This window comes from Candoia aspera, chromosome 1 (genome assembly GCF_035149785.1).
Source record: "Candoia aspera isolate rCanAsp1 chromosome 1, rCanAsp1.hap2, whole genome shotgun sequence".
NCBI lineage: Eukaryota > Metazoa > Chordata > Lepidosauria > Squamata > Boidae > Candoia > Candoia aspera.
The window spans coordinates 129,127,645-129,153,785 of record NC_086153.1 but is presented as its reverse complement, the minus strand read 5'-3'; the positions used below and the strand labels follow the sequence as shown (position 1 = coordinate 129,153,785).

Here is a 26,141-nt window from a genome sequence, read left to right as displayed (position 1 = left end):
CAATATCCTATTTTCTTTTTCCATGCTTGCCAGGTGGGTGGATACAGTGGCAAAGATAGCTGCAGAGGTTACATAGACTTTGATCTTGGATGACCCGAATTTACACACCGTGTTGATGTTTAGAAGAATAAATGTTCCATGTCAGTTGGATCATTCCCCTATGGACCAGGTAAGCTAGCCACGTGCTCTATTTTACAATCCTGTCTTTAACAGCAGCCCCTATTTGAACAGCTGTCTAGACTAAGCTTTTTAAAGATAAAGAGCTACATTAAGGAAGAACTGAGCAGGGGGTGAATTTATTCATCAGCCATAAACAGTTGAAAGAACAGACACACAAAAAGGAACTTCAGTACAACCTTCCCCACTCTGAGAACACGTATTTTGTTTAAATTAAATAGAATCTTTCTAAATTTGCATCAATACACCTGAATGTTTTATGCAAATCTATATTCTCTTTTGTCTTTCTTTTAATGACATTTCCTTTTTTCGGACAACACATACAGGGTCACCCACAAGTCCAAAGTCCTACCTAAGCAGTGAAACATTGCCATAGCACTGACTTCTTTTTATCAGAATAAGCAGTCTAATAAGCTAGTTTTACTGCTGAGCATGTCCCCTTAAGCCCTGAGTTCCCAACATGGTGCCCACAAGCATCTCCCCTGGTCTCCACCTGCTTTTATGGTCCACTGATTTTATTATCTTTTGTCAAGAAAAAATAAAAGGAATGTGCTGCCGGCACATGTAGTTGGTTATTGTGATGTGCTTTATGTGGGACAGCCTATGGAGGTGGCTCAAAAGCTACAACTGGACCAGAATGTAGCACCTAGCCTGTTGGTGGGACAACTCTGCCATTGCCAAATAATCACCTTTTCAAAATCAATGCATTGGTTCCAGCAAGCTTCAGGGCCCATTTCAAAAAGCAGATTATCACCTGCAGAGCCCTATATGGCATTGCATCAGGATATTTCAGGCCTGGGCAATGCCTATGAGGATTGAATCTGCTTATCTGCTACAAGCATTTCAAGGGGACTTTCCTCCATCCACAAGAAGTATGCAAGCTGTGAGCTAGATGGTAGGCCTTTTCTGTAGTGGTCGTCAAGCTGCAACACCCTTTCCTTGGCATTTTGCCAAGTAGTTAAAACGTTATTCCATCATGCTTTTGACTCTAATTAATTGTTCATGGGTGTGCATTTGAAGGGCGGGAGGATATTTAGTTTAATTATATTGCTTTTATATCATGCTTTGTCATAGACCACCCAGAACCTTTAGATTGGAGTGGATTGCAAAAAATTCCAATAGATAAATGAATACACCCAAGAGGCATCTTCAGAAAATAAAGATTACAGATGGTGGCAGCTTGGTGGCTTGTTTGGAAGTATGTCCACCTACCCAGAAAAATGACAAAGGTAAGCTGGGTAGGTGGGCATACTTCCAGCTAAAGCATCCTGCAGGTTTAGAGAAAATGAGGACCTCACCAGTTTACCTATGGTAACCGGATGTTGTGATTTGCTATGTCCACCAAAGAAACCATTTTGTGAGAGTGTCTGTAGCATGCTCTTGGAATTCCAAATGTACCCACAATATAAAAAGATCGGGGACCTATGATTTAAGGTCATATGCAATGATACCAGAGGCCTGGCTCTGTATCTAGGTTACACCCTTACAGATTACTAATGAGAACTCTTTTTCTTCCATCCAAAAGAGCTCCCAATACTAACCCAGCTCAGTTAAGCATCTATGTTCTAGCCATGCCATCAGTTAGATAGCCTCATTTTCTGAGGGCAAGGAGACTGGGCTGTTAAAAATCTGGCAGCTGCACTTAACTTTATTAGTGTTTATCTTGGTTAGTTTGGTTGGGTGGATGGGGAAAATCTGTGTACCTGTCTAGGTAGGCATGAACGTGTGTTCCTTAGTGGGTTGTGCACACCAAGCCTGTCTGGTTAGTTTTTACTTCAATGTATTGTGTGAACACCGAAAACAGATTAATTCTGAAACCAGTATATATGCATTATGCAAGCATAGTTTGCTTTCAGTGTTTTGCCATCTGTAAGTCAATAGATCTTGGAGTCCATCAGGTCCAGAATGCAAAGAGTTAGACTTTCTATATCCCTTTCCTGTCATCTAGGTGTCCAGATATTTGTACCCTAGACCTGATATTAGTACCTATGGATTTGATTGTGGCAGTGACGCTTGTAAGAAGAACTTAACAGTTTTTCTGTGGGTGATGTTTATAATCAGCTTACTATTTTCAAGCGATTGTACACAATAGGGTGGGTGAGAAAGACTCCTACAGATTTATATATTTCTAAGAGAGAAAGGGAGGGTGAAAGAGAAGCAAGTTTAATCTTGGACTTCTAGCACTACCTGCATCTTGAGTGTAAGAGTGAATCTCTAACCCCTTAATGAAAAAACAAAATCATGCAAAAACTCTTTGAGGTGGAAAAAACCCAACAAAGCACCTGAGGTGGGGAGAAGGAACATCCCATTAGCAGCTGCCCAGTTCTACATCACAAACACCTGGAAAGAGCAGAAAACAAAGATAGGATAGCAACATGATTGAGAGGGAAAAACAATTAAAGGTGACTAACAGCTGGGAGGCAGATGCATGGAAGACCAGAATATAAGGTGATCTACCAACCCACAAACCACACTAAAAACCCCAAAACTCCTTCGAAGTTCTAAGTAGAAACTCTGGCAATCATAAAAAGTGTTTTTGTGCCTTGTTGATAGGAAGTGCTTAGCCAGGATAGGCCCTTTAAATAGCTACTGTGGTTATTATCTACTCCAGCTGCAAGTAAATAAAATACCTGCAGGTTGATGCACTATACTCTACCCAATTCAGAAACTATTTTTCCTTGAAAAATGAGGCATATTTATGGCCTGATACTCCCAGCAACCAGTCTAAAACCTGCCACTTGATTTTATACTTTTTTTCTTGCTCTTCCATATGAAAGGGGGGGGGGGAAAGCTCTCATCAAACAGCGACTAGATTTTGCCAGAAGGCAAATGAAAGTACATACATATGTGGACAGGGGATTCCTAACACACATGCAGGCAAAGACTATATTCAATTCACATGAAAACAATGACAATATCTAAATGACTGAGATGGACTTCTGTCCACTTCAGAAATCTTAAAGGAAAATTCACAGGTAAAACCATTTTTTTCCTCCATCTTATGGCATCATTGGTATACAAAGTAAGCATTTTTATGTCATGGTCTCTTGGTACGATAATCTGCAAAAATACATGCAACAGCTGTATGCAACAACTCAGCTGGCCACCCTGAGTTATTGATCAGTCAGCCCAAACAATACTTTTCAAACCACCTTCAACCATTATTTTTTAACTTCCAAGACACTTTTGTTGGATGGTCTGATTTTCACTTATGTTTAATTCCTCAAGAGAAAAAATAACAAAAAGTGGACCCTGCACCTGCGGGAAAACGCTAGGATGATGATGAAGAAGAAGTTCCTAGACTTGAAGAATTAATTTGAGATACAATTGGAAGAAAAGTCACCTGTTTGGATACTCCTTGATGATCTGATAAATGCTAATCTTAATCGTTTCATTCTCAAATCGACTGTAACTTCGATCCTTGTAAATCCGAAATTCTGCTGCTGTCACTGCTTCTCCATGGGGGATCTGAGTCAAGTCAAATCGGAATTCTTTGTAGTGCCGTCGTTGGTGAGAAAAATCCTTGTCTCTTTCCACTGTGAAAATAAAATGAAATGAAAAGGTTAAAAATTCATATGCCATGTTAATTCAGTACTCTTTACAGGTTTTAAATTAAAATATAAGAGAGGAATAGTTTAAGCAATTAATCCTACCCCCACTTCTGAGTTCACAACATTCAACAAGCCAAAAGTCAGAAGGTCAAAGGGAACAGAGCCTGCATTCAACAATTAAGACTGGAAATGATTCTGCAAAAACAACAACAAAATAGACTATATATTTAAAAGTAATAAAGTTGTGGACTAAAAAATCCCCACAAATTAGAAAAGAATTATGAACTTTGTTTGGTCCAGTTTTCTATATGAGTAGGAATTATTAGCAGATGATCTTGGCATGGATGGTTAGACAGCATTTGAGGAAAAAGAGGAAGAGAAACTGGCCAGGCCTTGGCTGAAGTTGTAATGTATCACATTGACTACATCACAGATGCTTGTTGCTTTCTCATGGTGTGGCATTCACATTCCCAGTTATATTTGCTCTGCAAATGAAACAATATTGAAAATATTGTTTGCACAGATACTTCTGTCTACAGCAGGATGTTCATTAGTCAGAAATATTAGTCATGAACTCCCTGAATTGTTTTGGATAAGTAACTCTTGCAGCATCTGTTATTCATTATAATGGCAGTACTCGTGGCTCATTTACAGGAGGAGTGGTTAACCTGAAGCCCCAGAACCATCTGTGGCCTCAAAGCCTCTTTTTTGCAGCTCCCAGTGCTGACCACTGACCATAATTGCTGGAAATTAGAAGCATAGTTTCTGACCATTGTGAGATGGAAAATACATAAAAACTGTAGTTTACACCCAAAAATAGGCTTAACATAGTTTTAAAATAAAAAAAAAATAAACATTCTGCCCTCCCTGGTATGAATCCTGGCTCTACCCATTCTCTCTCCAAGGGTTATGTCCTTGTTGTTAACACCCTCAGTATTAATCAATCTGGGATTGTGAATACAATGCCTAATTAATGCACATAACACATAACACTTCATAAATGTCACTGCTTCCTATTAAGAGAGATAAAAGGTCTCAGTGTAGCTTATTTAAATCTCTACATTCCCTGCAGAAGCAGGAAAGTAAGCCAAACACTTCTGGGTGATGGAGGTTATTGTAAGCTGACAGAGAACAAAGCACATATGTTTACTGCTTCAAACCAATGAAATGATAGTGTATTTTCACTAAATACTTTGGCTATCTGACAAGCACAGGTCAAAGGTTCCAAGAGTTTTGCCTTGAAATTACTAAGTGCTGTTCAGGTAACTGATAACTGAAAGCAGAGGCTAGAAATATCAAAGGAGGTAGGTGATAGATATGTCACAGATCAATGCAAAGACTCTGGATCTTACACACTCAAAGGGCAGTGGCTCCAGGAATTCCCTACTGTGTAACTGAGAACAGGTAGAGGCATCAGTCATGTATCTATCCCTTTCTTTGTCTTCCATTATTATCCAGGACCTGCTCTTCCCTCATCTCTTGGTTCTTCAGGCATCCTCCAGGAATGCAGAAGAAAGCCTGAACTTCCACAGAGGGTTAGAAAAAGGAGCTCATCAGAACGAAAAAGTGATATGTTTATTTCTTTCAGTATTGATAGTTTTAAAAAGGATGAGCTCTATTATCCATAACACAACATTAACTTGCAAACTAGTAAAGAAACAAGGGGCCACCAAATTGAATCCCATTCCAGAACAGAATTATTTTCTTATTAATCCTTTTAGAATAACCCAGCCACAGTCTCAGGGTTGTACGCCACAATCCCATTCACTCTGACTGCAGCTATTTGCAATGCAAATCTGCCACAGCCCATAGAGGTCAATTTCCTAACTCCTAACTCACCATGACACAGGTTTTACTTATGTTAATTTGAATCATACTGAATTAGCAGAATTAGGATAAACAATAAAAACTTGCTGCCTCCATCTACCTCGTCTGAATCCAACAATCTCTGAAAAGAACATAGATGAGGAAGCAGTGTTTGAATTGTCATTTTAGGATGTGGAGTTTGCTTTTTAGTCACATTTTTATGTTCCAAATAAATGTATGGTCCATAAAAATGAAATCAAAAATGGCTTTTAAAGCAATTGGGAGTTTTGTTAAGTACAGTACTGTATAAACCAAGGGTCTCCGGCTCAAATATCCATGAACGCTGGTATCAAAGTCTCCAGTGAGAAAATAGAGTAACCCAGGATGCCACCAAACATAACTTTATCAAATAAAAAAAAATTCCATTGCAAAACAGAGCCAGAGGCAACATCCTACTCCTAAGCTCAGAGTAGTCCCACACCTCCAGAGAGCTCCACTCATCGAATGTATTTGATGCTGACAACAGTATATCACACCTGCTCCTTCTGTAAGCCAACAGACCTCAGCCACAGTGACATCCTGACACAGGGCAGGAACATAGCCACCCCAGCCCCACCCACCTGGGCCAGCCACTTTCTCCCAATCATCAAACTCTAAATAGGGCAGGCCACAACATGGATTCCAGCCTGATGCACAGCCACCCTATGTCCTGCTCTGCTTCAGTTTAGAATCCCACCTTCCTCCCTGTCCAATGAAGGACCTGCAGTGCCCAACTGAGATTGGCAAGCCACCTCTTCATCTCGTCTGCCAACCTTCCTCGGTAAGGAGCGGTGCGAAAGTTCCCTACAGCACTCTGATCCATTCACTCCAAAGCACCACTGCAGGCTTCAGAAAATGACTTGGAGATTGTGAGTTTAAGACCTCTGGTATAAATTGTTAAAAACTCTTGAGGTTGATTTGACATAGCTTTGTTCTTAGGTGTGGCTTCATCTATCAAGGTCCACATCTGGATCAGAGGGAAAGCAAACAAGGTTGTAGCCCTCTACACTCTTGTAGCATAACAATGGGGCTTGCCAGCAAATGACTCTTCACCCTACCATATGCATTCCTAGCAACATTGGAAAAATATTCTGTCATGGGAGGGCAGCTGTTCATTGAGCAACATTTTTATTAATTGAACAGACAAGGGCCACAAGGGCCAGGGTAGGGCAGGGCCATAATGACATCACTGGAGGAAGTGAGGCAGAATTTTGGACCTAGTCTATCTTCTTCTTTTGCTTCCTTGGTGTCTTAATTCTACCTGCAGCTGGACACAACAGTTTTAGTGTGTTTACTCACAAAATTCAGCAGGAAATTACATTACTCTTATTTGGCTGCTTGCCATGGTTGTGCAATCTTGGGAGGCTCAAGCGGCTACGGTGATGGAAAAATAAGAAACTGAGTAAACCAAAATGTTTCCTATGTCTCCATCCCTAGTTAAGCTTTTCCTTGGAACACTCTTCAAAATAAACACATACAGAACTCAGCTGAATCTTTGTTTTAAAATGATTATTAGTCAGTTACTAGAGTAAAACTAGGAGGGCCTATTAGTAAAATCAACCACCATAAGACGTTTTACATTCAGGACATTTAAAACCTTCCATAATGTTTTTTAACTGGATATTAAAAGTTTTAGCTTTTTGCTTTCCAGAATTATCACTGCTGAAAGTAAATGTATTTTGTTACATGCATCTCTTTTAGAAGTTGTACCACCAAAGCATTGACATTTGTTTAAACCTTAGCCAGCATGTATATTTCTGTTAAGAACTTAGGACAGAAAATAGCTCCTACTGTTTTAAAATACCCAAAGACATGTTAGATAAGTATCTGTTAAGCAAAATGACCCCTTGAACTCTCAGTTCATGTAACTTCATTGTACATTTGATCAGCTACTTAAAACCCGATCCACCGTGGGTAAGCCCTGGGCTTCCCCCCTCAAATAATCCTTGACAGAGGCTTATCTGCAGACCCCGAGCATTATGAAGTCCTGTTTTTTTACCAACTATCTTATCCCAGCAATTGCCTATAATAACTTGTGCTGGTGCTGCCCATGTTTTTAATTTACTTTTCTTATTGTATTTATTCAAAAGAAAGAGAAGCCAAAAGAGGATAGCCCCCAGCAGAAATATTAGACAGAAATTCAGATGCCAGCCTAACATACAAGAGGCCTCCTGATCATTCTTTCAAGAAAACGTGTGTGCATGTATATAAATTAAGAAAGCCATTTCACCTTATAAAATTAAGTAATGCTGGAAGTTAATTTGTAAACATGCACTACTCATTTTATTTATAATTTCTTTATATTTTCCAAATCCTCTAGTGTTCTGCATGCCAAAACAAGCATTACCTTGTAGCAACCTCTTTATTAACTTCTGACAGAAATTTTAGATCTTGAAATTAGGGTCCTATCCCCTCTTGCATCAAAACATGGCCTGGCAACATCTTTTTTCTGTCCTCATGACATTGCCTCCAACTTGTCTCCAGATCACGAGTGACAGCCTTGAGCTGTCCTTAACTGTACCAACACTAAAGTAGTGTTTTTCTCCTTGAGCCAGCAACATCCCAAAGCAATCACAAGGTGTGTAAAATCTGTTAATGCTTTGCCACACATTACATCAGTGGCAAAGTCATGTGACCAAGAGTGGATGGGATCAGAGGTGTGCTTATTGGCCATTTCAGGATGATGCAGGTATGCCTCCTCCCCTCCAAACCCTGGTTAATCTCTCTAGTGTCATTCTACTTCTGTGTTCCTAAAGCAGGGGTCAGCAGCCTTCTTCTGTGTAGGGGCCAGAGGCCATTCCATCATGGCCACCATTTCTCTACCTTCTCTGCCTCATGGCTTGCTCTTGCTAGTGCTGGGCAGAGGACCTGTCGCCAGAATTGCTGCCCAAAGAGGCAGCAAGCACTCTCTCCCTCTCTTGCATGGGCCGCGTGAATATATTTCTTCTGGGGACCATGAACCGGATGAGTTCAGGTGGCAGACCACATCCGTCCCACAAGCTGTAGGTTGCTGACCCCTGTCCTAAAGGGATGGTTAGAGCAGCACATATTAGCAGCCACTCAGCAGCACTGGGCCACTCAGCTGGCAAGACCAGAAGTGCTTTAACTTTATGGTCCTGACCAATTTAACAGAAGGCTGAAACAGGGTATGAAGGACCAGTGCTGTGAAGATTTGGGTCTGTGCAATGGTTCACCAAATAAAGCTTCTTTGGAGTCTGTCCCTTCAGTCTCTCATAGAGCTGGACCTGGAATCAAAAATGAATTGCTCTTTCTCTTTCCTCAGGAGGGGAACAACCTTTAATTAACAGTCATATGATTACTGTTCATTCTCTCCTGCATAAAAATGAACACCAGCCAGCTCTCCCCAAGATGGTGTACACCAGATGTGTTCAATGGGAAATCTGGAAGTTGTAGTGCTTAAAAACACCAGGAGGCATTACATGGGGAAAGGATATTGGTCACAGTCCAAAGATGACTCCTTTGCAAGCTTTGCATGACCTTACTTTATTATTTATTGAAATCTGAAATAACTTTTCTAGTTGGCTCACATCTACAGTCTTACAGCCAGACCTTTCCAGGCCTTAGTATTCAACTGTCTGGCTGTGGGGCCTGAGTTAATTTTGCATTGGATGCATAATTAAATAGAAGCCCTTTGATTGCCTGCTAGTTTCTTAAGTCATAAATGCATACAGATATATGGGATATGTAGCCCACAAAACCTATTTTCCTCCTTCAAAATGGAAAGTCCTCTAAAGAACTGAGCTAACACTACCTTTTCAGTCATGGAAACTTTGGGAAATTAATACCACACAGGTATAGATCAGAATACAGTAAAAGTCTGTTTCAAACTGGGAAGACAAATTTTCCACATTTGCCTCATATCCTGTTAGGAAGGCAGTCCATTCTCTAGTTTCTGATTAGTAAGAGTGTAAAGTGAGTCCATAATTGTCTATAAATTCAAATAAATTGTTCTGCCTGGTAAGAGTGAAAAACAAGAGGAAAATCAAGCTATATTACATTGCTTGGGGCACAGCTGTACTTGACTTTAGTTGTGTTGACAGGAAAAGGGGTGCAATGAAAAGAAACCATTTAACAGCCTACTGCCTCAAAAAAAGTTGCAGAGGAACATGACAGCTCCAAAGAGCTTTGGAATTAGTAAACTACCTCTGACAGTCCCTGGAAAGCTTGCCTTGAAAACTGGCTAGATACAATGAAATCTCAGAAATATTCACTGTTGTCAATTATGTGAAGTTCTTTTTGGAAATACCAATTCCAATCATATTCCTAACTGAGCCCCTTTGAGCTTCTCAGAGCCAAGATCTGCTTTGACTTACATATTTCCTCCAGGAACTTTTGACACCCTCCGGAAGGCTAGGAGCGATGGGGCTAATCTCATCTCTGGGGGCAAGATATTCCAAAGGGTGGGTGCTACTGCAGAGAAGGCCCACCTCCTGGACCCCGCCAGATGGAATTCTCTTATGGATGGGGTCCGTAGCATGCCCTCTCTGCATGATTGGGTGGGACGGGCTGATGATGTGGGGAAGAGGCGGTCCCACAGGTAACCCAGTCCCATGCCATGTAGGGCTTTAAAGTTGATAACCAACATCTTGAATTGGACCTGGAAGCAAACTGGTATCCAATGCAGCTCGCGTAGCAAAGGTGCTATGTGTGCCCTTCTAGGGGCACCAGAAATAGCCCACGCGGCCGCATTCTGGACCAGCTGAAGCTTCTGGATACCCTTCAAGGGTAGCCCCATGTAGAGCGCATTGCAGTAATCTGTAGGGGAGATAACAAGGGCATGAGTGACTGTCTGAAGGGCTTCCCGATCCAGGAAAGGGCATAACTGGTGCACAACACGAAGCTGTGCAAAGGCCCTTCTGGCGATGGCTGCCACCTGCTCTTTGAGCAGGAGCCATGAGTCCATGAGGACCCCCAGGTTACGCACTGGGTTTGTCTGGGGCAGTGCAACCCCATCCAGAACTAAAGATGACAAAGTCCCGGATATGGAGGAACCCTTAACCCACAGCCACTCCATCTTACCAGGGTTCAGCCGAAGCTTGTTGTTCCCCATCCAGACCCCTAGAGCTCCCAGGCACCAAGAGAGGGCAGTCACAGCATCACTTACCTCACCCGGGATGGAGATATACAATTGAGTATCATCGGCATACTGATGATACCTCATCCCGTGGTGACGGATGATCTCACCCAGCAGTTTCATGTAGATGTTGAATAGGAGAGGAGAGAGAACTGAACCCTGTGGCACCCCACAAAGGAGGGGTTGAGGGTCGGATCTCTCACTCCCTATCATGATTGGGACTGGCCCTGGAGGAAGGAGGTGAACCAGCGCAGAACTACACTGCCCACCCCCAACTCCCTGAGCCGACCCAAAAGGATACCACGGTCGATGGTATCGAAAGCTGCTGAAAGGTCAAGAAGTGCAAGGATGGATGCACTACCCCCATCCCGCTCCCACCAGAGATCATCCATAAGTGTGACCAATGCCGTTTCTGTCCCATATCCAGGCCTGAAACCTGACTGAAAGGAGTTTAGATAATCCGTTTCCTCCAGAATCCTCTGGATTTGTAATGCCACCACCTTCTCAACCACTTTCCCCAAAAAGGGGAGGTGGGAGACTGGATGAAAATTATCCAGTACAGTAAGGACCAGCGATGGTTTCTTGAGGAGGGGTTGTACCAGCACCTCCTTAAAGGCAGTTGGAAATACCCCCTCCCTCAAGGATGTATTAACCATCGCCTGGACCCATCCACACGTCACCTCCCAAGCTGCTTTCATCATCCAGGAGGGACATGGGTCTAGATGACAAGTGGTAGCATTTACTGTCCGTAGGATCCTGTCCACTTCCTTGGGTCCAACAGGATCAAACTGTTCCCAGATAACATGGTAAGTATGCTCCCTTGGTATCTCCACAGACCCTGCCTCACGCTTGGAATCTAACGTGGAGTGGATCCGAGCGATTTTGTCTTGTAGATGCTCCGAAAACTCCTCTGCATGGCCCTGTAGGTGGGTCACTGCACCCACCTTCCCCAAAAGGGATTGAGTGATTTTAAATAGGGCCATTGGGCGGCATTCTGTAGACACAATAAGAACGGAGAAGTATTGATGCTTTGCTGCTCTTATCGCCACCAGGTAGGCCTTAATAGCAGCTCTAACCAGTGCAATTTAATTGCATTGTTTTCTACCATTCTTAAATGAGGAGAGAATTTTTAAAATATTGCTGGTGGAGAAAGTGAAAACTAATAATAAGAGTTACTGGAGAGTTAAATTGTTGTCTTGGGGATTTCTTTAGCTTGAGGGGAACCTCTAGGTTCTGGGTTTTTCAGTAAAGTGAAGTAATCAATTAAGTTGTTTTCAATGTTGTTGTTGAAAAGAGGGAGAAGTATTTTTCTAGGGTGATAAAGGACTTTGTCCTGTTTGTTCCTCCATATACTGAAGAATACTCTCAGAGAAAAAAGAATGGCTATGTTTGTTGAGAGAGTAGAGTTCTTATCCTCACTGTGATATAAAATAACATTCTGGTTATTTGGATTCAGAGTTCTACATTTTCCAGTCAGGAACCCTAGCTCAGTTATAGAATAGTTTGTATATAGAAGATTCCTGGGCCTAAACCCTGTCATCTCTAGTTTTCCTGGTTTTGTTTCCTTGAAGATCCAGACAGGCGGTAACGTGAAAAGATTTTTCTCTGGGAAGACCTGAATCTACTCCATCACTTAGGACAGAGAAGGTGGTGAAGGATTGAGAAGGAAAGGACCCGTCAGTGTTCTACCTGTCTACCTGTCCATCACCAATTATGATATCATCATCAACATGCCCCATGGGCACAGGTATATCACACCACAGGTGTAGAGTGCCAGTGGCCCAGCTCCTGAAGCCCTGAAACACTGCTGCCAGTCTGAGTAGGCAAGTCAGGAGTATACAGCCCAACAGCCTGTCCTAATAAAAGGCAGGTATTTTTGTTCCAGATGCATGCCTCTTAGAAGAATTATAATTATACTATAAGGTGACTAATGCTTTTGGAAACCATGACACCTTTCCTCCAAAACGAACAGGAAAGTCCTTTATCACCCTAGAAAAATACTTCTCCCTCTTTGCAACAACAGCATTGAAAACAACTTAATTGATTACTTCACTTTACTGAAAAACCCAGAACCTAGGGTTCCCCTCAAGCTAAAGAAATCCCCAAGACAAAGATTCAACTCTCCAGTAACTCTTGTTATTAGCTTTCACTTTCTCCACCAGCAATATTTTAAAAATTCTCTCCTCATTTAAGAATGGTAGAAAACAATTAAATTAAATTAAATTAAATTAAATTAAATTAAATTAAATTAAATTAAATTAAATTAAATTAAATTAAATTAAATTAAATTAACAGCAGGGGTCAGATGGTCAGGAGATAAAAATAGACTTAAAATGAGGTCAGGACTTTAATGACTGCAGTCTGGTCTATCCTTTCAGTCTTTTCCGACTCTTGGTCACTTTGTGGATCAATGCTCTCCATGCCTTTCTATCTCTTACAGCTTCCTTTAGTTCCATCAAAGTCATTCTAGTGTCCCTTCTGATGGTGTCAAGCCAGTGAGTCCTAGGGCGGCCCCTTCTTCTTTTACCACTGACCGGCCCCAGCATAATTGTCTTTTCGAGTGAGTCGGCTTGAAGTATGACAGTTTTTCTTTGGTGATCTTGGCTTCCAGGGATATTTTTGGTTTCACTCTTGCCTAGGACTTCTTTGTTGGACTGCAACCCTTACAATTGACTTGTAAAAACCCAAGCAGAATAATTATTTAAAGTTAATTTGCTTTAAAAGTTTTCTATGTATGAATGTGTGAAAAAATAAATACCTTATATTATATATTTCTAATTAAATACATTAAGGTTACAACCCTCAATATGTGTAAAATCCCCCAAAACAAATACTCTGTGTAACAATTTTAATGTCCATCCCTTGACTTTGTATTTGTGTTCTTAAACAATAAGCAATAAGCACATCAAAAAGAAAAGCATTCTTATCTCTTAGAAGAATGCTAAAATGAATTTTATTCATACCTACACACATGCACGTACAAGCCTCCACACACACAAAAATCCATACATACACACACACACACACACAGAGGAAGGTTACAAAGTTCACAAACACAAGGCCAGCAATGACATTTTAGGAAATCTCTGCCTTGGAATGAGGGCCAACCACAGCTATGACTGAAAGGTCCTTGTGTCAGCTTTGCCCAGAAATGATCTTGATCATCAGCCAAAAGCAAACACGGCCCCATGACCACCACTCCACCAAAACAAACAAAACAGTTGTCAGGTCTGACAGGTTTTGCCTGCTGTTGTCCTCGGGTATTTTATAGGATTCTTCAGCCTGGATTGTTATTTTAAGAGATGAGCAAATGGGGGAACCCCACAGCCTGGTGAATAAAATATGAACTTTAAGTGCAAGGAGACTCTCATAAATCTGACTCTGAACAAGGGCATTCATTGTTTCAAGTGACCCCCTTTTTCCTTCTCTTCTGATCTCATCTTCTCTTTGTACATCACAGCAACCCTCATCCCTTAACCTGTGGTTTGCAGAGAGCAAGTCCTTGATGGCCAGCGCATTAGTAGCTGCTCTGTGTTCTCCCTGCACACCCACATCCTGGAGTGGGAAAGCATCTTGCTCCAAGCTTCACTGGGCTGGGATGAAAGGATTTGCCTATGGAGCTGCAGTAAGGACCTCCTCGGACACATTTTACCTTTTTAAAAATATTTTATAAAAAGGGGAAAAAAGATAGCTGGCATGAGGCAAAGCTAAGCAGAAGTCCCCAGGTTCATCTCTATTTCTAAAAATGCCTCTGGGTGCCAAACAGGCCCTATAAACTTTTATAGAAAATAAAAATTTCAAGAAACTTAGAGGGTGTCCTGCAGGAAGGAGTGGTGGGTAGGTAGCATTCTGTAAACTGGTGCTTTGCAACTGATTGTGTCCCTCATGGCTGCCATTTTTGAAATGGGGCAGCACCATTTTATTTATTTAATTATTTTCTATCCGGCCTTTATTATTTTTATAAATAACTCAAGGTGGTGAACATACCTAATGCTCCTTCCTCCTCCGATTTTCCCCTCAACAGCAACCCTGTGAGGTGAGTTGGGACTGGCCCAAGGTCACCCAGCTGGCTTTCATGCCAAAGGCAGGATTAGAACTCACCGCCTCCTGGCTTCTAGCCCGTTGCCTTAACCACTAGACCAAATTGCTTCTCCAAATTCCCAGTGGGTATCACCTCCCAAAAGCTGTAGCCTCCTGGTGCAAAACAGTGAAACAGTCAAGTTTAAGTTAGTCATGACTAGCTTGCTCCATTAATTTCAGTGCCAGTATCCTAATGTAAACCTAAATCCAAATCTGTTTACTTAAAGATCAAATAATCATTAGCAATTACAACAATTCCACAAGCTCACTAGTTAAGGGCAGATGTTACAATAACCTAGTAAAAACTCTTTCTGTGACTGTAACGTACCAAAAAGGGGAAGGGGAGAAGAATACTTAACAAGAATAATGATGACAGAAGGATTATTTAAAAAATTACAAAATCAGTTCTATTGGCTGATCTGAGATGTATGTTTGTCAGTGTTAAACTTATAAAAAAAATAGACCTGATAACCACATAAATATTATCACTTCCATTTCCTAATATAACCCTAAACGGCAGTGCGATTTGGATTTGGCTTGTGAGATGTTATTTCAGTAGGGCCATAAAAGGTGGCAGTACCTAACCAGACTCGGTTTAATCTTGCGAAGCCAAACAAGATTCCACCTGCTTAGTACTTGGATGGGAGATTATTATTATTTATTTTCTATCCCACCTTTATTATTTTTATAAATCTGAGACTTTTACGCTAATATGGGAAAATCTAAAAAATATATTACAGAAGAAAGCAATGGCTAATCACTGCCGTACTGTTGACGAGACTACACAGAAGCATCCATGAGTGGAAATTGACTCAACAGAACCTTTACCTTATCTTTGTTCAATTAATTCTGCTTAAAAATCTTGACTTAGCATTTACAGATGAACTAGACTTATGATTACACCATCTGCTAGTTGCTTGTGGATGTGAAGGGAATAGAATAGATTAAACAGCACATACTCTATTTTCATATTATTTTATCCCATTTCAAATGCAGTCACAGAAACAATTTGTGCATGACAATTGAGCAATAAGTAGTCACAATTAAAGTTTGCACTGAAGATACCACAGGTTAAACAGTTATGAGGCCAACACTAAAAAGACCTTACTGCTGTGGTTTGCCACCCTGAATGATTTCACTATCAGGCATAAAACATTATGCTTTCCATACTAATAAGAAAATCAGTCAGTTGAAACTGATCCTTTATCAGTACCCATGAAGTTTTAAATTCTGATCTTCAGATCTGTAACACCGAAGAATCTGGAACTTTGGTGTTAAAAAAAAACTTTTAAGAGTTATGTTGTGTTGTAATTATTTTAATTCCAAAAATGATGGTAATGAAAATATTAAAATGTAGTTTAATTTCCCTCAGACAATCAGCAATAGCTTTTCTTCCAAACATTGTACTCTGAAATGAAATTAGTTGGCAGGTCTGGCAAAAAAAACCCTCCAATCTTTACCAAAAGGCTCCAGGTGTCATCTGCAGCACCAAATATATCTCAAGTGCCAACCCCCCAGAAACACCTTAATCTGTGCCTTTAAAAAATGAATTACAATTAGAATGACTAAACTTGGGCTGCAAATTCCTGAATGTCCACTAGATGGCAGCAAAGAAAAATGTTATTATTTGCTGCCATCTCTTGTAATCTAGATCTGGTAGCCATATTCTCAGTCACTTGGAATCTAGTTTGATGCTTAACCACTAAACTGGCTCTCAGAAGCTGGAAAAGGCAATGCTTAATAAACCTGCCCTCCCCAACATGATACCTTCCAGGCATGTTGCATCATTGCTATTGTCACCACAGTCAACAAGGTTAAGATGAAAGGAATTATAGTTAACCCATCTGGGAGGCACCAACTTGCTGCAAAGGACTAAAGGTATGATATTATATATAAGTAGATGAATCTCTAGGTTCATCTGTTCAGTTATTTCTCAGCTGTCCTTCTTTGTGTGCAAATTGTTTTGAATTTTCTCCATTAAGAATTATTTAACAGGTCTAATTGAAGCTTTTGAAAATAGGTTCAGTGATCTAACCAATGGTTGGCAGGGACAAGCAAAGATGAAGTCAGGAAAAGGGGAGAAAGAACATAAGAAATAACTGCAAAGGTTAATAGAGTCAGAAACCTTGCAAAGCCTGAGCTGATTAACAGCTGCTGAAATCCCTAATTTAAGTTCTAGTTTAGAAGAAAAAGATGATGCTGTGGGAAGACAGAGTTCTTCATAAATTATGAACTTTATAGAAAAGGCAAATAGCAACCAAACATTTACCTCTGCTACTAGAATAGGCGGGGAGTATCGGTTAGTCAGAGAAATTGATTTGTACCAGATTCAGGATGGACAAAATAAGTGCTTCCTCACACAAAAGACCATTAAGTTTTTGAACTCTCAACCACAACGTATCATCATTAGTTTAATTTATTTTTCAATTAAAAAAAATAATCATTTTTTCAACTGTTCTAAACTTGAGCAGCCCTCCTGAACCAGGTACTATATTCTCTCTGTATTTTGGGAACTGTGCACACTTCTGCTCTTCAGATATTTTGCGAAGGGATGAAGTAAATCATCATGTTTAGAGGAAATATATCTAAATATTGGAAATATAAACAAGGATGTTTATATTATCTTCTAACTTTGACTTTCAAATACCAGAGGTACCTGGCTGACTTGTCTAAGCTCACCAAACCATTCCTACATTACTAGTAATTAGATTTAAAATGTGGATTAAGATTTGGCACTTCATTGTTTTTTGGGGGAAATGAGTTCAAAATCACTAGCCATGGTATTTCAAACAAATCAGATGTGGGAGGTTTGGGGAAGTATTCTCTACATGTTCTTAACATCTTTTTAGTTGAATAACTTCATCCTCAAAGGTACATGTATGTTGTTGATGGTTACAACTGGTTTCCACAAATGGAGAAGTAATAGTGTTTATTTGCTCTTCAATGTAAGTACAAAGAAAGAGCAATTCTATGAAATTTGGGTGAGACAGTCCGTGACAGAAGAATGGCCACGTATAAGATTGGCTGAGTTCGTATCAGCCACAACATAAGGTGTGGGTGCCAGCTTCTTTCCTTCACACCACTTGATTTCTTATCTATTGCTGGTGATCTTCCAGGAATAAGGGGACTTTGCATTCTGTAAGTCCAAGATCTCCTATAATCCTTTCCTAACATATCCTTTCCGATCCCCCCAAAATCTTGGAATGCCAACAGGTGGACAAAGAAAGGCAGAGGCCAGTGGCCCTTGGGATAAATTGTGCCCTTGGCCTCATTGCGAAAAATTACTTTAACAGTTGTGTGTGTCTGACAGATGAACACAATTGGAACTCATTTGTGGACAGATGGTTTATGTTTATTTCTTATATAAACAATCATTCCTCGGTACAGCATTTCTCAAGTCAACACAGATCTTTTTTTGCATTTTTGTATGATTTTGCATAATTGATAATTGTCTTAACTGGTGATATTATTCAGGTTTGGTTAGAATATATTGTGTTTCCTGTCTTTAAGTTAGGTTAAACCTGATTTAAGTTGGTTTAAAAATGCAATTCTCTTGAGGGGGAAGAAAGAAATACTATCCATGCAATCACACAATTTAAGAGACTTGAAGGCAGTGCTAGTACACCAAGGTTTTGGAGGGTCCTCTTTTTCTAGGCATCACTGCCTGTTCCTTGGCTTTTCTCTCACTTCATTCTTGCCATAGTTGGAACCCTTGGAGAGGGGAGGCTAAGAGACAGAAAGAGGTCGGAGATACAAGACTAGAAGTTCCAAACAACCACAGGAGGGCCCCTACCGTGGCTTTACACTTTGGCAGGGGTGCACCGATGCCTCTTTCTAATGCGGGCCGTGGGAGGCAGTGATAATGATGATAATGGCTATATATGGAAGAGCATTTCCTACAGCCCAAAGAGCTCAAAGTTTTAGTTGCAATCTTTAGCTTTGAAGTTAGAAGAATCACCAGGAGAGCAAGAAGAAGAATTATACCTCCATAATGAAGAGCCATTTTTCATGTTTTATCTTGCCTTCCACAATAGCCAATAATCAGCAGCTGCCTTCTTGTTCATAACGGCCATGGATAGCTGTCACAGAATCCTTTGTATAGGAATAGGCATGCTGCTGGGGAATATTGCACACCACATGGTTCTCCAGGAAACAAAAAGTCGCATCAATCAAAGGATCATTATAGATTACTTTAATTGCTACCCATGGTTGCTATGAGGTTTTGTTTTCCTAGTAAAGCATGTATTGTATGTAACCCACAGCTTCCCACCCAAAGACTATGTTTAGTCTGAAAAGGCAACTTCTAATGGAAACAACAAGCAGAATTTTATCTGTCTACCTCCCAATGACAAAATTATTAACTGTGCATATTTTCATATGTATGCACCCACAGAAAAACACACTTATGTCCCTTCACATACACTCCTGATGATCTGCTTACATAAGATTCTCTCAGATTATTGGGCATTTCTGTCAGGTTTTTTGTTTCTTTCTCCCTCCTTTTCTGAGAAAAATATGTAGATGCCAAGTCTATTTCAAATCCAGGAGAAGAAAACAGAAAATAATTGTTTTCAAAATATTGTTAGATAATATATTTAAAAAGTAATATATTAAATATTTTAATATATTTAAAAAGAGAATAATGTTTTAACTCTAGATAACACTGTCAGGGAGGGAGGGAGGGAGGAATAACTATATATTACCTATATCCTGCACCAAATTTTCAAATCATACCAATCTATCACTTTGGGCTACTATATATTATTTTATGCAAATACATAAATAAGGGCAAAATCTGAAGGAAGTCTGAGGGAGGGCTGCAAGAGACCAGAAGACAAACAAAGGCTTACACTGCAGTGGCCAATCACTTCCTTTTCCAAAAAAGCCTCCGGGGTCTATGTAAGGCCTAGAGTCAATAATAGAAATACTTGTAAACGTGATGCTCAAAACTGCTACTTTCTTGAGAGCATAGTCGCTTCCCATTCATGTTTTCAATTAAAATTAACTGTTGAAAAAATAAAAGCAGGAAAAGCAGAGAGCCCTTCTGGATAGTAAAGAACTTACCAAGAAGTACACTGTGGCCCTCAAAGGATTTAGATACAGGTAGTCCTCGACTTATGACCATTCGTTTAGCAACTGTTCAAAGTTATGATGGCACTGGGAAAAGTGACTTATGACCAGTCCTTGCTCTTACAACCATCACAGCATCCCTGCAGTCTCATGATCAAAATTCAGGTGCTTGGCAAACGGCTCGCACTTACAATGGTTGCAGCATTCCAGGGTCACATGATCACTATTTCAACCTTCCCAGCTGGCTTCTAACAAGCAAAGTCAGTGGGTGAAGCCAGATTCACTTAATGACCATGGTGATTTGCTTAACAACCGTGGCAAAAAAGGTCATAAAATCGTGTGTAACTCACTTACAAAGGTCCAAATTGTGGTCGTAAGTAAAAGAGCTGTGTTGTTCTAAAATGTGGTACCAGAAGCTCTAGGAAGTGGCCCTCACTTTATATAAAATGAAACTAAGATGAATTTAACTGCTCTATTTTTCAGTAAGGAAAACCCACACACCTTTTATTGGACCTGTAAACCAAAAAGGAATACTTCTGTATTTTTAATTATTTCATGTTCCCTTCTATAAAATCTAGCATTAACTGCCAGAATAATATACTAAGCGTTTGTGATGTGGTAGCCTGTAATTATTTCAGCACTGTTCATAGTTACTGGAGGTCTGTGCAAGTCCAACTTAAATGACTAAAGCTTAGAGAAAAACTCTGTGTACCGCTCTCAAAACTGAGTGTACCACTCTCATGCTGGCATTATGAATGAAAATAAATAATTGGTCATCTTTAAATTCTCTAAACAATTGTACAATCATATGATATTTCATTATTTCTCCATGGAAAAGAATCTGAATCTCCCATCATCCACCTACATCTCACTTCAGGTTTATCTAAGTGGGTTTACTCTTAGCAAAACAAGAGGACTATATTTAAATTAAATTCAATCAGATTTGAACTTTCTCAGTAGCACAGATTAAAATATCTTCCTACCCAGTAACAGTTGATTACCAACAACAACAGACTGAAGACTTGGTATGCCATTTCTGCAGTTCAAGTTAAAAGGCAAGTATACACAAATACATACTTAAACAAATAATCCATCTATCCATCTGTCTGTCTATCTAAATAGGATTTGTGGAACAATTACATTTCCTTCAATCAAGCAAAAACCACTGAAAATCAGTAATTGATGTAAATTCCAGTTAATAGCAAAAGTAGATCTTTGAAAATATTGTAGTTGGTTCATTTACAAAAAGATCCTCCATTTGTTGACTGATTTCTTATATCTGTTGATTGGAGCATTTGGGACAAATCTTTTTTGAAGCTTTCATACACCATTGGTGAAAGCTGCCAGAACAATGTTATGCATGTATCTATCTTTGCAGAATAACCTGGATGTCTGTTTAGAAAAATGAAAATATATTCCTACCATTTAAATTGTTATCTATTCTGTTATCTATCAATCTATCTATCTATCTAGCCGCCCATCTCACTTGCATGTCACTCTGGGCAGCATACACAATTAAAACACAACTAACAATTATAACCTTCAACCATTATAACCAATTAAAAAACAATTAAAAGCTACAGTTAAAAAGTACAACATTGCAAGTTAGAGAATGGGGGGAACTGGACAGGAAAGGCAGGAACAAAAAGCTTGAAAAGGACATGAGCAGAGCTGGGCAGGAAAAAAAGCAAAGCATGTTCACTATGAATTTATTCTTCATACCAGAATTATCTCTTAGTAAATGTTTTTAATAAAGATTATAATGTCAGTGGAAAAGGAAGATGAAAAGATGAGGTGATACTGCCATATATTAGAAAGCTAACTATGGAGAAAACAGCAAAATGGCTTATGCTTCGTTCTTTAGAAGAAAAACAGGGATAGTGTTCTAAGATAATAGAAGACAAACCAAAACTTTAATTTTGTATGACTTCATTTTCCTTTTCATCAGTGGATCTGTTTTTAATAGCCTCTCAGGCATTTTAAATTTTATTAGCAAAGCAAGCAAACATTATCAGAAGTTATTCCGCCAGCATAATTATTATGACAGGAACAATCATGTTTTCTCCAGAGGACTTTTTTTTTTCTGCCTTAAATTCACATGTCCCTCAAGGATGAAACTTTATTACCTCAAGCTCCCAGCAAACTGCATTTCTAGGACTTAACACTTCCAATTTGTTATTTTTAGCATATGAGTTTTTAAATCATTACAGTTTGGCAGATGCAATGATTTATGTAAATTCTTTATCATCTCAGGGGGGATTAATGTACTGTAATTTGATAATGGCCCTCCACTTTAACAGTCAGGACTACTTCCAAAAGAGAGCAACGTGATTGCAGATGATGGATTGTGTAAACCTCCACCAATTTCCACAATATGACCACCAATTTCCATGATATTCCATTCATTTATCATTACCATTTTTTCTGTACAGTACTTTAATTATAATTGCCATTGATTGTCAGATGTAGAATACAACGTGGTTATTCACTGACACGATATTTTATGTACTTTAATCGCATTAAAATTTCTGTTACTTTCACCAAAAATATTTATCTAGCCTTAACGAAGAGTTTGTAGCAGTGAGGGTGCTTAATGCCCTGAAATACTGCATAACTACAAAGAAAATGAGAAGTGATGTAAGTTTAATCTACTTTGAAAGATAAAACATCAATTTAATAGTGCATAAAAACCAGATAAAGCTGGACCATTTGCTTGACAAGCTTTTCATTTCAATGATGTCTGCATATTTCAAAAGCTAGAAAAGTCAGGGCTCAATATAGAACACGCATTCTGATGTTCCTTAACACAGCAGATACAAGCATCTATTAATACAATTTATGTAAGCTTAGTAGGCTGGGAAAAAATGATCTTATAGGAAATTGAATTGTCATCAAGGGCAACGTTGAATGCACATGAATGGGAATCCGATTTGTTTATAAAAGTTAAACCACTGAAGACTTGAAGAGCAGTCATCTGCTTAATAATGAATTTACTGAATCTGTTTTTAAACCAATAGAGACCAGTTATGTTGAGAATTTAAAGCTGATAGGTGTTAAGCAAAGGGTCCATCAATTTACCTTAAATACAGATCTCTATTAAAATGCCTATATCTAAGTATGCATTCAATATGGCTGATTCTTTATATAGTGATTTCAATTTAGTTCTGGTTGTAGGACACATTAAATCATTTCAACGATAAAGTAAAGGTAAGAGTAAAGGGGAAACATCTGCATTTGCTTTTCAGAAATGCAATGCTTGTAAATCACTCTATATTTATGGATACTTTTCTCTAAGTTTTGAAAAGTATTTTGTGCTAAAAATAATTAGCAAAATATGACTATTTCTGACTGCTAAACTTCTGTTGCATGTTGGTTCTAAATAGTAATTATTAACAGCTAAGAATTGTACTAACCTACCATAGTTATTACCAGCTTAGATGATACATGTCACTTAAATATATTTTAAGGTCTTCTGCTGATGCTTAAAACTCTTATAGAAAATATTTCTAGGAGGGGAGCAGGAGAGGGATTAGTTACACTATATATGATGGTTTACTTTTCAGTGAAATCTTTGGCAAATATGTGCCAAAAAGTTGAACAGACACTGCATGCTCCAATCCAGCATGGATTATGGATTTTTCCCTCCAATGTGAAATTCGTAAGTCTAGGTACATAAATATTTTGACAGCATCCATAAAATTATCACTTCTGTTAAAAGATAAATCTCTGGCACCTTCTTGTATTATGGAATAGGCTATAATCATATTCCCCTCTAAATCATCATAATGTTTAAAATAAATAGAAAGCTTCTATTCTAATGATTTTAATCTTCACATTTTTAAAAAAATATGTGGGAAAGAGACATTATTTAAAACTAACAAAATGAAACCCAGTGATCCTTAACAGAATCTATGATCAAACTTTACAAATATCAGAATTGCAAATAAAAAATAGCAAACAGAAAACAATGCATTATTTGGAAATTTCATTTCAGAAAGGAAAAGCAGCAATATCTGAGATGTATTTTAAAATCCCTTAAAGGCCACCAGTTCAGATGCATGCTTGTTAGGGAACATATTTCAGTGCATTCCACAAGCACTCTACCCAAATCAACATGCAAATGATGATTACTTGTGAGAAACAGGGTAAAAATGAAAGATACCTCTCAAACTGGTTGAATGTCTAATTCTATCATCTCATCCTTGAAGCACATGCAGTTACTAATTATCCTCTATGATCCTGTTCAAATCTGCAAAGTGGACAATGTATACCAGTGTCCTTAAATGATTTTTTAAAATGGTTCTTGGGCCAAAGCTATCACTTAAATTACATCAGTGAAAGAAGGAAAACCAAAGTCAGAAAAGTTACTGAAACTGACTTTGTACTAAAAGTAACAGAAACCTCCCCCTATCCAGTACTACCCTACTTAGTAGCTGCTTTACCATTAGCCCAACTCCATCTTGTATTAGTAGTACATCTTCCAGGGACCAGTTTTTGCCTCTAAAAGAAAGAGGTTCTAGTGCTCCTACTCTGTCAAACCCAGAGCAGATTTCAAACAAAGGAAAACAGAATAAAACCAGGAACATACCTAAATTGACAAAGCTCATGACCATATCTGCATCATTCAGAAAGTTGGTGTCATGCAGGCTAGCTAAGGTGGGACTCCGCGTAGGCAGTGAACTTGTGCGTGATACGTATATTCTTCGGGAGTATCCATTTGGAGATGCCAAGTAGCCCTTCCTTAGCCCTTTGCTCTCTCCACTTGGGGATGATCCCCTCACCAAATATTCCAACTCTTCGGGATCTTCTTCATTTGTCATTGCATTGTAGAGGTCCAGCATGAAGAGGGGTGCTGAGGAAGCTTGTTTTCCAAGTGAAAATGGCCTGGGTCTATGAGGTAAACCCAGAATGGAAAGAATTTCTCTCTGGATCTCTCGCCTCTCATGGTTCCGCAATCTCCGATAAATAAAACTGGAGTGGACGTGGTTGTCCCCCATGCTTGCGTTAGCATAACCCATTAAAAGCCAGTAATTCCAGAGCAAGCTCAGCAGAGCTTTGAGCAGAGTTTGGTCCATTTTTAAAAAAATAAAATGCACAATTAGCTTTGAAAAATGATTTATTTTCCTTTTCCTGGTCTCTTATAACGTCTGGTGTTCCCAGTACCAAGGAAAGTTAAAATAAAAAATAAATAAATGAATGAACTGTGAATTACCTATTCTTCATATCAGTGTTGCCATTTCTGCACCTCCCATCTTGGTTATCTTCTTCCACTTCTTCCTTAAGTAGGATGGGACGTGTCGGGCTGTATGCAGTTCTATGAAAGCTGAAATTCAGACTTCCAGTTTTCTACCGTTGTTACTGTTTTTCCTGCACTGGTGGAACAGATGCCCAGAAGCTGGTCAGTTGATGCAGGCATTCCTATTCAAGACCTTGAAATGACCAGACCTGGGGATACTGTTGTATGAAAGGAGAGAGAATCTTCTGTCAGACTGCCATTATCAGCAGAGTCCCTTCCAATCCTGCTCTGGTTCCTAATCCCCAACTAGATAACTCTTCTCCCACCTTGCAGTCCCTTCCTGAATCCCAGCTTTCTGTCTTCGGCTACTGCTTGGTGATGGTGCAATTTCAATCTGGTGGTGGTTTGGTTTTGTTTTGTTTTTTAGTACCCAGCTGAGCCTATTAACATTTTTAATGTCCAGCCCATCTGAAACATGCACACCAGGCTTAAAAGGCCTTCCTCTGAATTCACCCAGGAATATTTTGAAAAAAAGCACCCCCCTTCTCAAAATCCATCCAGTCTTTTTCAGTTCCTTAAAAGTGATTTTCACCTCTACGAGTCAAAAATAGAGCAGCTCCCTTCAAGACAGATCTGAAAGCTAATGTAAGCACAACCCTGCTGGGAGAGAAGAGGCTTCTCATTGTAATTTGAAACTGGCAAAGTAAGGGGGGGAAATGAATTAACCCTTCTTCTGCCACACAGTTACTCCCTCCCCCCAGCATATAGTCCTCTAACAGGATGGGGGAATGACCTCTCCAAAATAATTACGTCAACAGGTTGATCTTAAAATTAGCATGCAGTTCAAGTGAACGGTTGCAAAGTCGATCAAACATAGAGGTTGTTTGAATTATACTAGTTTGCAGAACATGTTCAACTATATCCTCCCTCACCCTTTTTAAATATGACCACTTGCAGCCCAGGTTAAATACTTTAACATTCCACTGAGATCGGCAGATGAGGGCCGGGAGGCTTTTATGACATACTCTTTAATTTGGAAGGGCCCCATCCAACTGCAGTTTAGCACTTCAGAGTCACACGGGTTTCC

The 26,141-nt window shown here is 39.4% G+C and overlaps 1 protein-coding gene across 1 annotated transcript in view; it reads right to left on the bottom strand.

Annotated features, from left to right (window-relative positions):
- The window catches only part of BMP5 (bone morphogenetic protein 5), a 52,779-nt gene extending 27,091 nt beyond the window's left edge, over positions 1–25,688 (bottom strand). The window contains exons 1-2 of the mRNA XM_063313493.1: positions 24,407–25,688; positions 3,521–3,713 (exon numbers count right to left, since the gene is read on the bottom strand). Of these exons, the coding sequence (XP_063169563.1) occupies positions 3,521–3,713; positions 24,407–24,893 (680 nt within the window). The 5' untranslated portion in view covers positions 24,894–25,688. The remainder of the gene's footprint in view (positions 1–3,520; positions 3,714–24,406) is intronic.
- Positions 25,689–26,141: the final 453 nt, after the last annotated feature.